The sequence below is a fragment of the Erinaceus europaeus genome, chromosome 20 (assembly GCF_950295315.1).
Source record: "Erinaceus europaeus chromosome 20, mEriEur2.1, whole genome shotgun sequence".
NCBI lineage: Eukaryota > Metazoa > Chordata > Mammalia > Eulipotyphla > Erinaceidae > Erinaceus > Erinaceus europaeus.
The window spans coordinates 33,502,996-33,517,879 of NC_080181.1; the positions used below are offsets into that span (position 1 = coordinate 33,502,996).

The 14,884-nt window shown below is 49.9% G+C and overlaps 1 protein-coding gene across 4 annotated transcripts in view; it reads right to left on the reverse strand.

The window, feature by feature from the left end:
- IGSF9B (immunoglobulin superfamily member 9B) overlaps positions 1-14,884 on the reverse strand; it is a 61,112-nt gene that overhangs the window by 31,342 nt on the left and 14,886 nt on the right. For all 4 annotated transcript variants that reach the window (XM_007537342.3, XM_060180195.1, XM_060180197.1 and 1 more), the window contains exons 4-11: positions 8,858-9,009; positions 8,491-8,608; positions 6,073-6,214; positions 5,677-5,822; positions 1,237-1,379; positions 827-967; positions 632-748; positions 234-384 (exon numbers count right to left, since the gene is read on the reverse strand). In XM_007537342.3, the coding sequence (XP_007537404.2) occupies positions 234-384; positions 632-748; positions 827-967; positions 1,237-1,379; positions 5,677-5,822; positions 6,073-6,214; positions 8,491-8,608; positions 8,858-9,009 (1,110 nt within the window). The remainder of the gene's footprint in view (positions 1-233; positions 385-631; positions 749-826; positions 968-1,236; positions 1,380-5,676; positions 5,823-6,072; positions 6,215-8,490; positions 8,609-8,857; positions 9,010-14,884) is intronic.

The following is a 14,884-nucleotide window of genomic DNA, read 5'->3' on the forward strand; positions in this document are numbered from 1 at the left end:
AGAGACCCCAGCACAGAGCTCCTTCATCCCCCATTTGGTCCTCCCAGCTCCCCACCCACCCACGACAGACTCTGACCACAGAGGTCTGGAGTGATGGCACTCTGCCTGTCTCTGTCAGAGGAGATCCCCAGGCTGGCCCAAGTCACCAACCCTTACAGTCCACAAAGGACAGGGGGGCGCACATGGCTGGTCCTCAAACTGGGGTGGACTGACTTGGGGAGGCAGTTCTGTACCGATGACGGTCAGGTGGGTGCTGGCAGTGATGCTGGTGACCACGTTGGTGGCAATGCACTCCCACTCGCCATGGTCCTCCTTGCTCAGGGCTCGGAACTGGAGGCTCCCACTGGGCAAGGCGTTGTGTTTGCTTCTGCTGGGCTTCCCTACCTTGGCCAAACAAGGGGGCAAGGAAAGGGTGGAAGTGGGTGGCATGGAGGACCAGGGCAAGTGGGAAGGAAGAGAAGCCACCAATACCTCAGGAGGCGAGAAGAGGACATACACCTACCCCCAACCTTGCCTCCTTCTCTCTTCCTCCAGGGTGCCCATTGCTCTGGGCCCAATTGGAATAAAACCATCTCCACAGCTCCTCCCTGCACCAGGCTCCCAGGTGGAGGGCTCCTGAACCAGGAAGTACCTTTCTCCATGTGATCACGGGGAAAGGGTCCCCGGCTGCAGCGCAGGGGATGAGCAGCTCCCGGCCGGCCTCCTGCCTGTACTCCCAGCCTGGTAGCACCGTAAAGTACGGGGGATCCTGTGGAGGCAGAGTCAGGAAGTGAAGCAGGGGTCCCCTGCCCCTGCTCACTGGAGACACCCACACACCCAGCCTCACCTTCAGGACAAGCCGCGCAGGCGCCGACTGGCCCATGGTCCCCAGGGTGTTGTAAGGCACACAGGTGTACGTGCCAAGAGCCTCCTCTGTGGCCTCCTCGATGCGAATGGAGCCGTCTTCCATCAGGGTCCAGCCCAGGTTCTGCCAAGACAAGGTCAGGACCAAAATGGGATACAATCCTGTGGCCAGCCCTGAGGGCAGGGGTCATCCTGGACCCAAGGGTGACCAGCCAGGCCCAGCTGACGGTAGACCCACACACCTCAACTCCCCCTAGGAAGCAACCTTTTGTCCTTCCAGAGATTGGGGGGGGGGGGAGTGGAGCAGGCAGCAGAGTCATCCCACCATAGACTCTAACCCCACGGGAAACTCTCAGAAGCAGTGGGAGGACCCTGCGTGCTCCGCCTAAGCACCTTCTCGACCTGCAGGGGGCGCCCATCCTTGTTCCATTTGACCACGGTGGCTGGTGGCTCTGCATCCACAGGGCAGCGGATGTAGCCGTGAATTCCCACCGGCACGTAAATGACTGGCGGCATGTTGAGCACACGGGCAGGGTCTGCAGAAGGGTGAGGGGGCGGGAGAGAAGAAAGACCAAAGTGAAGTCAGAACATGAGAGAGGGGACAGGCAGCTGAGCCACCAGACTCGCCCAGTCCCCTGCAGACACTGGCTCTGAGGCAACTCCTTTCCATCTTCCCTTTATCCATCCAACACCCCCCCACACAGAGAGGTACTGGGTCCACCCTGGGTCACACCCTCCGGCAAATCCGGCCACACCATTCACCCTGCAGGCCGCAGCTTTATTTTATTTATTTATTGCTATCAGGATTATCACTCAGTACCTGCATGATTCCTGTTCATTGTGGCCTTTTTTTGTTATTATTATTATTATTTTAGTGGAGGGTGAGAGATAGTGAAAGCTAGAGAGGGAAAGAGAAGCAAAGAGAAGGAAAGGTACCTGCCATACTGACCCACCACTCAAGAAGATTCCCCCTGCAGGTAGAGACTTGGGGGCTTGAACCTGGGTCCTTATGCATGATAACATACCCTGTACTGGGTGAACCATCAGCCTACTTCCTGGTGACTTCTTTAACCTGCCAGGCCTAGTATCTTTGTTTTTGTTTATGTTTTCTTTTGGCTACCAGATTATCTCTGGGGTTCAGTGTCTTCAGGACTCCACCACTCCAGGCAGCCATATATATATATATCTTTATTTATTGGATAGAAACAACCAGAAATCAAGAGGGAATGGAGAGGGAGGGAGGGAGGGAGGGAGAGAGGGAGACAGAGAGCAGCCCTGCTTCAGCACTTGCAAAGCCCTGCCAGTGGGGACCAGGGGCTCGAACCCAGGTCCTTGAACACCATAACACGTACACTCTACCAGGTGTACCCCCATCCAGCCCTGCAGCCATATTTTTTAAATAGAGGGTAACAGACACCACAGAATTACTCCACTACTTGTAAAACTTCCCTTGGCCCACAGATGCTCCCATGGGGTGACCGGGGGCTTAAACCCAGGTTCTTGTATGGTAATGTGTATGCTCTAGCAGCTCAGCCACCTGCTGACCCCTACCCTAGTGTTTCCTTAAGTACATCTGTTCTGAATGCTTGGAGGGTCTCAATGGCATGTCTCAGTCTGCCCTGATCTGCAGAGTCCCTCAAATGCTACTCAAGGACTCTACTACCAGGCAAAGCCTCCGGAGGTCTGTGCCTGGGCCCTGTCCAGTCCCTCTGATACACCTAGAAGTCTTTCTCTCCACACCTGAACCAGAAAAGTACTGATAGCTCTACATATAAGGTAACAGGGGGAAGGGGATGGAAAGGAGGGAGGCATGACAGTCAGTAAGGTCTTTCCTTGTGTCTTCTACAAGCAGGCCAGTCCCCAGGCCTCAGTTTCCCCATCTGTGCATCCAGAAGGCAGGATCTGCCCAGGTCACCTCCAGGGTGACAGGCTCTTGGGAGGGCAGAGCATCCTGTGAGTGGCTGAGTCATCACCTCCTGACTCTTCCCCAGTTTCCCCTGAGGATGGCCAAGGGGAAAGATCCAGAACTTCCAGGGAGGCCTGGAGGATGAATGAGCTGGAATCTTTTAAGCCTTTGGAGCACTTCAGAGAACACTCTTACATAAATGCCAGGCCACGTTATATATTTAAAAGAGAGCTTCCTACTTTCGGATGGTAGAGTTCTCTCTCTCTCTCCCTCTCTCTCTTCCTCTCTTCCTTCCAAGGCTTTCAAAGGGTTTATGATGGGAACTACTCTGAACACTGCTTTTTAGCAGAAATAAAGCTCCTTGTCTCACCCACCTAAAAACCTCAAACCCCCCCCCCAACCCTAGACTCCCTTTGAAGGCAGGAAGAAGGTAAGAGACAGACAAGACAGACAGAGGCTCCACATTCTCCTCTGAGTCCCAATGTGGCCCCTGGCTTCAAGGGTACAGCCTTAATCCTGGGGAGACTCAGAACCTTTCTGAAGCTTTCCTCTGCTGGCTCTGTCTCACAGCCACTATCGCTTTCTGGCCCAGGTGACACAACCAAGTGAGATGCTGACACCTCCCTACTCTCCTTCTCCAGGACTTCACACTGGCACAAAGGGGCACACAATGTCACTCCTACACTGTTCCCTGCCTTGCTCTTTCCTATTACAGGTCCAGGTACTATGAACCTGGCCTTCCAGGACATTTCCTGGGCCTTACAGTATCTGCAACCTGAGACTCATTACACAAAGAAAATCCATTCTTGGGACCAGATGGTGGAGTATACAGTAGAGCACATGCATTATCATACGCAAGGACCCAGGTTCAAGTCCCTGACTCTGTCCCTAGTTGCAGGGGGCAAGGGGAGCTTCATGGAAGCTAAAGCAGTACTGCAGGTATCTCTCTTTCCCTTTCTGTCTCTATCCACCCTCCCCTCTCAATTTCTCTGTCTCTATCAAAAATAAAATATAATAAAAACAAAACAAACAACAAAATGGGGGGCTGGGGAGATAGCATCATAGTTCTGAAAGACTCATGCCTGAGGCTCTGAAGTATCAGGTTCAATCCCCAGCACCACCATAAACCAGAGCTGAGCAGTCATCTGATTTCTCTCTTTTTTTATATCTCCATCATTAAATAAATAAAACTTAAGGGAGTCGGGCAGTAGCACAGTGGGTTAAGTGCAGGTGGCGCGAAGCGCAAGGACCCGCGTAAAGATCCCTGTTTGAGTCCCAGGCTCCCCACCTGCAGGGGAGGTCACTTCACAAGCAGTGAAGCAGGTCTGCAGGTGTCTATCTTTCTCTCCCCTTCTCTATCTTCCCCTCCTCTCTCCATTTCTCTCTATCCTATCCAACAACAATAACAACAATAATAATAACCACAACAACGATAAAACAACAAGGGCAACAAAATGGAAAAGATAGTCTCTAGGAGCAGTGTATTCATGGTGCAGGCAATGAGAATCCCTGGAGGCAAAAAAATAAAAAATAAAAATAATAAAACTTAAAAAAATAGAACTTAAAAAAAATTACCATCGGGAATGATGGACTCGTCATGCAGGCACCAAGCTCCAGCGATAACTCTGGTTGCAATAAAAATATATATACTAATAAAATAAAATAAAAAGAAGATCCATTCACAATGCTGATGGCAGAAGTGAGGGAATGACACCTTCGTCCCCACCCCCAGAGACATTCCATAGAGATAAGAAAACAGTGAGGGGAGTCGGGCGATAGCACAGCGGGTTAAGCACACGTGGCGCAAAGCGCAAGGACCAACATAAGGATCCCAGTTCAAGCCCCCGGCTCCCCAACTGCAGGGGAGTCACTTCACAGGTGGTGAAGCAGGTCTGCAGGTGTCTGACTTTCTCTCCCCCTCTCTGTCTTCCCCTCCTCTCTCCATTTCTCTCTGTCCTATCCAACAACAACATCAATAATAACTACAACAATAAAACAACAAGGGCAACAAAAGGGAATAAATAAATAAATATTTTAAAAAAGGAAAGAAAATAGTGAGACTGCAGGGCTAGGAGGCCACTGGGGCTGGGGTCCAGCCTGGCTCTCCTCCATCTCCAATTACTAGTGGCCACTTTAGACACTTTGCTTCCTGGGGTCTCCAATCATCCTTCAACTTGTCCTCAGTTCAGGTCTCCATGTGCCCTTGGAGAAGACTGTGCTCCCACCACTCCCACCCTGGGCCCTGGTGATGGAGAGCCTTGTCACCAGCACAGCTACCAGGGCTTCTGTTGCCTGAGTGATGGGCCACCCGCCAATCAAAAGGCAGAGCCAGCCCCTCATTGCTCATTATTCATCCTCCTCTCCATGCTCACCATGGGGCGGAGGTGGGGGAGGTGAGCAATAACCACACTCGAGTGTTCCAGATTAGCAAACTGAATTATTGTGCTGGCACAAAGGCCCCTGATTGTTCAAGCGGGAGGAGCAGCTCATTCATCTGGGTTGCTGGCAGTCCTGACTGAGGAAGAGCTGAGAGGAAGAAGCACTCTGGGAAGGAGTCTGGGGACTGGCAGGACTGGATGGAGTCTCACCAGAGGAAGGTTCTGTACCCCGCCCCCAACTCACACCTGTCCATGGTGGAGGAAGGAAAGCTCCGCCTGTACTGGTTTTAGCTACACCTTCTCCAGACCTGAGAAGACCTTGTCCCAGGTGCAGACTTGGGCTGCCACACACTCAGATGCCAGGATGACTGTTTAGAAAACTGGCTCTAGCCTTGCAGACAACTCAGAGCCGGCCCCCTCTTGAACCATCCCTCATCCTTCAGTCATTCCTTTGTCCCACACTCCTTCCTGTCTCCAGACTGGCTAATGTGGCCAGAATTTTCTGGAACCCCCCACCAACCATGGCCCTTTTGCCCAGCCCCTACTCACACTGCACGGTGAGGTACGCAGAGGCAGAGGGGGAACGCCCTAGGCTGTTGCTCGGTACGCAGGTATACTTCCCCGCATCCTCCGGCTTCACCCGGAAGATGATCAGGGTCCCATCAATCAGAATTCGCACTCTCAGCTTCAGATCACTGTAAGGGCATGGGGGGAAGATGGGTGCAGGCTAGCAGGTGGGCACAAAGGGTCTTCCTTGAGAGACCAAAGCAAGGTAGCAGGGAAGCTCCACATACCCCATGGTTGAGGCTTCGTGTCTGGGGTCCATGGCCCAACCCTCACCCACTCTCCAGTCCCCAGATCCCAGGGGGAAACCCGCAGTAGCCCTTGCCCTGGGCCTGGAGCAAAGGGCAGGCTTTGGAGACCCTGGGGTCAGCAGGTGCTCACTTCTGGAAGTAGACATTCTCATCCTGCCAGTACCAGGTATAGGTGAGGTTGCCGGGATACGCCTCTGCTCGGCAGGTGAGCAGAGCATCCTGGGAGATGTTGACAGTGATGTTCTCAGGAGGAGAGACGATAAAGGGAGGCCCTGGGGAGACAGGGTGCAAACATGACCTCACCTGGCAGGGTGAGGGCGGGGAGGGGGCAAGGTGACTCAGGAAGGTATGCTCTGAACCTTAAGGGGATAGGAAGAAGAGGGGGGTGCAGCTCAGACGGTTGTCATGGAGACAGATGCTCCTAGCTGTCAGCGTTCATCTTCCACTCTCCCAGCAGATCCCAGAGTAGCATGTCCTGGGGGTGTGGCCACAGCCTGCCCAAAACCCAGTCAGCTTTCTACCTGTACTTCCTCCCAGACAACAAGGTTGTAAATCCTGGGCCAGAGAGATAGCTCACAGGGTGGGGGGACTGCTCTGTCATGCCTACAGCCTAGATTCAAACCCTGGCTTCACAATGAATGTACAAGGGTACTGGAAGGAGCTGAAGTGCTGTGGGTCTCTTCCTCTGTGTGTTTCTGTCTTTCTTGCTAAATTAAACAAAGCAGCCCGAAGGGGTGTGGAATCACACAGGGGTGAGGTCCTGGCTATACACACACACACACACACACACACACACACACACACACACACACACACAAGATAAGATGACTGACTGCTTTGTAAATAGATAACTAGGTTGATAGCTTGAGATTCATATATTTTGTCCCCTACCCCTCAAACCTGACATCTAAGCCCATTATAACATGTATACACATAAAGATACATATACATACACATATGTGCAAACACATGTATACACATGTATGCAAATGTACAGTACAGACACACACACACATTCAGGGTGTAATCAATCACAGTCAGCCCTGCCCATTGTTCCCTCTCACAGGGCTCTGAGCAGGAGACTCGCAGGAGGAAGAAAGGCCACATTTGTATCAAAAGCAAAGAATGATCTGGCCTTCAAGGAAGCAAGAGCCCCATGTAGCCTACCAGCCAGAGGCTAGGAGGGCAGTGGAGTAAATCAAGGGTGAACTTCCAGCAGTCCCTGGTGCTGGCTTCCAGACAGGCTGCAACTGCCACCTGCCTCCTTGCTGAGTGGGCAACACTCTCACAACCTTCGGGGGGCACTGGCCCATGTGGTCGCTGAGCCCTTCCAAATCAGGAGGCTGTAGTGGGCCTGGCTGACCAGACAGCCCAGCAGCCAGACAGCCCAATAGCCAAAAGCAATGGGAGGCAAGTGAATGAATGAACTCAGCATAGGAAAAGAACACTGCCACCCAGACATTGTCCCTTTGGGGGGATTAATGGGGAGGGCTGCCAGGGTCCTGGGCAGGGCAAACTGGTGTCTGTTAGTGCTGACTATGCAGACCTCAGCTCGACCAAATGCCCTCGATGTTATTTAAGCATCTGGGGTTTGGATGGAATTCCAGCATTCTTTCTCAATGCCATCACTCATGGAGAGAGACTTTCAGGGAGGATGGGGGCACAGCAGGGCACTCTCTGGGCAGCTGGAGGAAGCAGAAACCACTCAGCATGGTGCCACCATGTGAGAGCCCCTTAGCTTCTGGAAGGCTGGCCATCAGTGACCCCCCGAACACATGTCAAAAAATAAAAAACCCTGGGCATTCAGAAGTAGAGATTGTGTATGAGACAGAAAATAAAGAAATGGAGAAGGGAGGCAGGATAGAGAAGGAGATAGAAAGACACCGGGAGCCGGGTGGTGGTGTACCTGGTTAAGTGCACATAGTACTTTGCATAAGAACCCAGGTTCAAGCCTCCACTCCCCACCTGGGGGGTGGGGGGTGCTTCACAAGCAGTGAAGCAGATCTGCAGGTGTCTTTCTCTCTCCCTCTCTCTTCTTTTTAATTTTTTAAATTACCTTTATTTATTGGATACGGAGAGCCAGAAATTGAGAGGGAAGAGAGAGCTTGAGAGACAGAGAGACAACTGCAGACATGTTTTACCATTTGTGAAGCCTTCCCCCTGCAGGTGGAGACTGGGGGCTTGAACCCAGGTCTTTGCATGTTGTAATGTGTGCACTTTAACTAGGTATGCCACTACCCAGCCCCCTCTCTCCCTCTCTATCTCCCCTCCCCTCTCAATGTCTCTCTTTCCTATTGAATAAAATGGAAAAGAAAATAAAGGCTAAAGTGGCCACCAGGAGCAGTGATTCATAGTGCTGGCACCAAGCTCCAGGACTAAAACAAAATAGAGAGAGAGAGATAGAGAGTGTCCAGCAGCCCTGCTTCACTTCATTGCTTGTAAAACTTTCCCCTGCAGGTAAGGACCAGGAGTCTGAACCAGGGTCCCTGCACATGGAAAAGTGTGTGCTCGACTGAGTATGCCACTACCTGAGGTCAGAAACTCTTACCTTGGACGAGCAGGTGGGTGGTGTGAACTGCCTCCCCCTGGATGCTGTATGCACGGCAAGTGTAGGCCCCTCTGTCCTCCCGGCTGACTGATGTCACTGTCAGGCTGCCGTCACTCACCTGGGAACAAGATGTGGAGTTCAGGACCTACCCTAGAGATTCACAGCATCATCCTCAAATGGAGTGGGTCTTGGAGTTCATGAGGGCACTTGGGGGTTATGAGGGCAGATTCCTCACATGTCGTGACCATGCCAACTCTATGCCCACACTGCACCTTTGCAAAGGATCATGGGAACAGGGAACACTTGGAAAGAGGCAGGTGGGCAAGGAGGGCTGGATGTGGTGGTCTCCACGTAGCAGCTCGCTCACCTGGTATTTCCCGCTAGCACCTAGAAGCGTCCCCTCTTTAAGCCAGGTGACAATGGGCTTAGGGTTCCCGAAAGCCGTACAGGTCATGGTGACACTGCCACCCTCCTTGGCCTCGATGTACTGGGGGGGTGTTTCTGTAAAGGTAGGAGGAGCTGCCAAGAGAACACCAAAGCACAGGTGGAAATTAGCCGGATGTCTCCCTGCTTGAGTCCCACCCTTGGGCACCTGTCCAAGTGAGCTCTTGGGGGAAACTCCAGGTGGGAGGGCAGAGACAGGGGACAGAAAAACCCCAGGCAGGAGGGGACAGAGAGAACACTGCCCACAACCTCCAGAGGCAGTTCACAGTCAGTCTGGTTGGGTCCAGATTTGAAACTTATCTTTCATATCTTATTATTCACAAGGTCCTGGGTTCAAGCCCCAGTACCATATGAGAACATTAGGGACAGTGTCGTGAGGAGTTCCAAGGACAGCGGAGTAGTGTTTTGGTGTCTCTCTTCTCTATCTCTCTCTCCCTCTAACATAACAGAAAAAAAAAAAAGAAGAAGTGAAACTGCAAACTAAGACTTTATTAGAACTATAGTGGTAATTGGTGAGGTGGGCATGTAGAGGTGGGTTTGGAAGAAGCAGGAAAGTTTGGTGGTGGGTACACCATGAAACTATACCCCTGTAATTTTAAAATCTTGTAAGCCACTACAAAATCACTAATATAGTTTAAAAAAAAAAAGAATAGGGGTCAACCTGGTTGAGAACACATGTTACCGTGGGTTCAAATCCCACTCCCCACCCACAGCCAGGGAGCTTCACATGTGATAAAGAAGTGCTTCAGTGTCTCTCTCTGCCTCTCTATCTTCCTCCTCTCCTCTCAATGTCTTTCTATCCTATCAATATAAAAGAAAGTGGGGGGAAAATAAAAGGTCACCAAGAATGGGGGATTCATCAGGCAGGTACCACATCCCAGCCATAATTTTGGTAGCATTCAAAACTTTCAAACAAGGACAACAAAAAAGAACAGAAAATGCAAATCACACCAAACTTTGCCTTCTGTATGTAGTTCTGTCTTTTGCTGCATGTTACACAGGATGCCTGCTTCCCCACCCCCCAACTTGGCTCAACCAGGCCTCATACCTTAGGACTTTCATCAATAGAGCCCAAATAGGCCTCCCTAATTCAGTTCACTTCCTTCCCCAGCTTCTGCAAAGACAAAGTGTCCCTGCTCCCCATCTCCAGCCTGTAGGCTACCCCCTTCCTAACTCTCTTAGAAGCACCATCTACACCTAAACTTTAACTAAAACAGCATCCAGTTTAGATGAGTGACTTTTCAGTAACCCCCCCCCCCATATGTCTGTGTAGTCTGTAGAAGTGGCTATCATCCTTGAGACAGTAGATTCTGTGGCCTCGAGTTGAGGGTCCACTCTATACACAAGCCAGTCCCATACCCACTGGCTAGGCTGCACTGAGTCAATTAGGAGGTGCCCAAGGACCAGCCTGTAACTTGTGTCAACATGGGCAACTCACTCAGCCTCCCTGGACTCCCCTAACCAAAATCACCCAAGAACTAATGTAAAGGAAGAGTGAATGAGATGATTTATAATGAGATGATCTTGTGAGAATGTCAACATGTGAAATGCCAGTTATTCTGCCATTGCTGTCACCTTCGCCATATCTCCAGGTTCCTTTTAGGCATGTTTGAGAAGCTATGAGAAAGGTCTCTCTCCTCCCCACTCTGTTCTACCCCACCATATCTCATCTCCTCTGCCCTTCACAGTGCTCCAACCATGATGTTAGGGTCTTCTTGGAAAGTTCCAAATGTATCCAACCACAGGACCTTTGCATCTGTTATTCTTCTTGAAGAGAATTAAACAACAAGGTCTTCCTCCTTCAGTTCAAGTACGCCTTTGCAGACATGCCTTCTCTGCTTTGCCTGGTTAGCTCACCTTAGATGGCACCTCTTGGCATACCCCCATCCCCTTGGAGGATTGTCTGTTCTTGAAAACAGTCACCACTAATGCTCCCTGAGAGCACAGAGTGTTCCCACAAAACCCCATCAAATGCCCAGCTTTTAGCACATCTCCTGGCATGTCCTAGGGTCCTTGACAAGCGTTTGTTGAAATGATAGGTGTGTGAAATGGGTGAGGGCCAGTGTGCATGTGAGCATACATACACACAACATAGGTACAAGATCTAAGACACTGTAATAAGAGCCAATCCTGTGTGACTCTCCAAAGCCCTTAGCTCAGTCTAGGCACAGGGGACATTTGGAGAATAATCACTGAATGGTCAAAGAGGCAGGCCTGCCTTGTCACCCACAAACACTCCACGTGTCCTCAATAAAAACATTTTCCCAGTGTCTAACATCCTAGGAGATAATGGCATGATTCACAAAAGACTCTCATGTCTGAGGCTCTGAAGTCCCAAGTTCAATCCCTACACCACTGAGAGATCTCAAGAGGAAGTGACTGTTAAATCTCCTGAGCTTTCCTGGAGCTTTGGTCACAGACCTTGAAATGAAGAACTAGCCTCATAGCAGCTATAGCTCCAAATAAAAGAGGTTATGACTGAGTCACAGCAACAACATAGCCCATTGTAAAGCACAACCACTCAACCTTCCTGCTACACAAAAGCCCAACCGAACTTCCACCTTCACTAGACATAAAAACCTGCTAGTCTATGGATACAGTACCAGCCCAGACTCTTGTCCACTGCTTCTGTGTCTGCCAGTCACCCCCAGCTTTCCTCCAATGAATCTTCCTTGGCTCTCAGAGAGATACATGTCTCTCTGTCTCTCTCTTCCGCTGCGTCTTGACCCCCTGATACTTTTTTCTATCAACCATCATAATATGTCAGATAGGAGCAGAGATGAAAGAAAGAACATCTGCTTTATATCTTAACTCTTTTCAGCCACCAGGTTCCAGATGATACCATGAAGCCAACCTGACTTCCCTGAGCAGATGACCTTACCATGTATCACCCACCTCCCCAGACCCCCCACCTCACTAGGTGAAGAGAAAGACAGGCTGGGAGAAGAAGCCAGACCTTCCACTCTCTGCACCCCACAATGATCCTAGGTCCATACTCCCAGAGAGATAAAGAATAGGAAAGCTATCAGGGGAGGGGATGGGATATGGAGCTCTGGGGGTGGGCACTGTGTAGAAATGTACCCCTCTTATCCTATATTCTTGTCAATATTTCCATTGTATAAATAAAAAAGGTTTTAAAAAGAATGAAAGAAAGAGAGAGAAATAGGGGAAGGAAGGAAGAAAGGAGGAAGTAAGGAGGCAGGTGGGAACATAGCACAGTGGTTATGCAAGAGATTTTCATGTCTGAGGCTCCAGGGTTCCAGGTTCAATCCCCTGTATCAATATAAATCATAGCTGTGTAGTTATCTGGTTAAAAATAAATAAATATAATACATGTAAAAAAAAAAACTATTAAGAAGGAAGGGAAGAAAGAAAGACACAAATCATTCCTAACTCTTCTCCAGGGACCCTGGAATCCTGACTCTAGGCTTGTCTTCCTGCCCAGCCTGCCCCTTGGAACATAGCAAATATGGCCATGCTGCCTCAGTTCCCTCCAGTGTCATGCTTAAAAGAAAAGATAATAAATTAAATTATGTCCTGAAGTGACAAATTAATTACTAATTACATAATTACTTTATTCTTTAGGTGCTAATCAGGCAAGCACTCACAACCATTCTGTATTTTCGGGAAAATAATGATTCGACGAGCGATTATTTACTGAATTAGGTGTTAGCTTGCCAGCTGCCTTCTCGGGCTTAATTCCTTTCCATGAGTGCCCTGTAATTAATAGTGTAGGTTAGAAATGGGCTGGCCGCTCCTCTGAGCGATCCAGAGACCTAAAGCTAGGCTTGGCTAGTGCTATGGGGGGTATTTTCAGATGTGATAACGAATTGGGTTTGTTTCCACCCAAATGGTCTTTAGGAAAGCAAGACAATTTGTGATTCCAGTTTCTCACTGGCTTTTCCAAGCATGGTCACTTACTAGGAATTTCCTGGTGTTGAATGTTTTAGTTTGGAAGTAATGGACTACCTGCATTTCAAATTTTTCAACAGCAGAGATATTAATGCTGGAAGGGAATCTCAGAATTTGGAGTGAGGGGAGGAGAGAGAGAGAGAGAGAGAGAAGACAGACAGACCAGGGGATAGATGGTGGTGCACTTCCAGACAGAAGGACCCAGGTTCAAGTCTCTAGGCCCACCTGCAGAGGGGAAGCATTATGAGTGGTGAAGCAGGGCTACTGTAGGTGTCTCTCTCTTTTTCTTTCCCTCTGTATCCCCCTTCCCTCTCAGTTTCTCTCTGTCTCTATCCAACAAATGAATAAATATATAAAAAAATATTAGAGAGAGAGAGAGATGATGATGCACTGTGGAAGGTCTCTGTTTAGTTCTGCCTACTTAAGAGACAGGTACCCTGGTCAGGGCAAAGGAGGAGCCCTGGTTTTCAAGCCTGGGAAATAAGGTCTGCAGGAGGCACACTGGATAGAGTACAAATGTTACCATGCACAAGGACCAGGTTCAAACCTCAAGTCACCACACGGGAGTGTCTGCAAGTGGGAAGCTTCACAGTGGTGGAGTGCTAAGGTGACTCCCCTATTCTCTCCATCTTTTCCTCCCTAATGTTTTCTGTCTCTTACTCTATCTAGAGAAAAGAAAAATGACTGCTAGGAATGGTAGAGCCATGAAGGCACCAAGCCCCAGAGAGAACCATGGTGGAAAAAAAAAAGAATAACGGGGCCAGGTAGTGACACATCCAGTTGAAATCACATGTTACTGTAATTTCAAGGCCCTAGGATCAACAGCCCAGTCTCCACCTGCGGGGTGGGGGGCACTTTATAAGCAGTGCTGTAGGTGTCTTTCATCTCAATTTCTCTCTATCCTATCAAATAAATAAGTGTTTCATTATCATCATAAATAAATAAGTAAATAAATAAATCCTGGTGCATAGACTCTGGTTTCTTGCCAGACACGTGTCCATAGGGACAAGGTGTCTGTGGTCCCTGAATGCACTGGGCCATCCTTCCTCTGAGTGGCCAGTCATGCTGTTCTTTTTCCTGGCTGTGCCCTTCCCCATCTGCCACCTCAGCCTGACTTGCTCCTGTTCCCCCATAACATCTCTGGACAGGAGTTCACTGGCAGGGAAGTGCGCCCTCCTAGTTGCTCCATGCTGCAATGGCCCCTGGTCTGACCAGCCTTTCACCACCTCCTGGTCACAGTCATGTCCCCTGAACCCACACTAAGCAGATGTGCCTGTGTTCTGAGTGGATAATTACTCACAGATTCCCCAGACCTTTCAGATGACCACAGTCCCCTGCATCTTCTATGTGAGGTCCTTCCTCACCCACACTGCCCCCTGCTACACTGGCCTTCTCTAATTTCATCTTCTTGTCCTCTGGAGAAGGAAGCTGCCCAGCCTCTGACATATAATTACCCACATGCAATTACTGTTCCAGAAAGTATGTATGATGCCTTCTCATACATTGCACTTCACCGGAAGCCTGTCAACAGGCCTGCGGATGAGTCTGGTTTTCAGTCACTGAGAACAATCAGAGCTCAGAGAGGGGACTTGGGTTACTTGAGGTCACACAGCAGCATGCACAAGAAACACAAGAAGGGGGTCTGGCGGTGGCGCAGTGGGTTAAGCGCATGTGGCGCAAAGCGCAGGGACCGGCGTAAGGATCCCGGTTCGAGCCCCCGGCTCCCCACCTGCAGGGGCGTCTCTTCACAGGCGGTGAAGCAGGTCTGCAGGTGTCTATCTTTCTCTCCCCTTCTCTGTCTTCCCCTCCTCTCTCCATTTCTCTCTGTCCTATCCAACAACGAATTGCGTCAACAAGGGCAATAATAATAGCCACAACGAAGCTACAACCAGGGCAACAAAAGGGGGAAAAAAATGGCCTCCAGGAGCGGTGGATTCATGGTGCAGGCACCAAGCCCAGCAATAACCCTGGAGGAGGGAAAAAAAAAAAAAAAAGAAACACAAGAAATCTTTTCAGGACCCTGTATCTTGCTTATTGC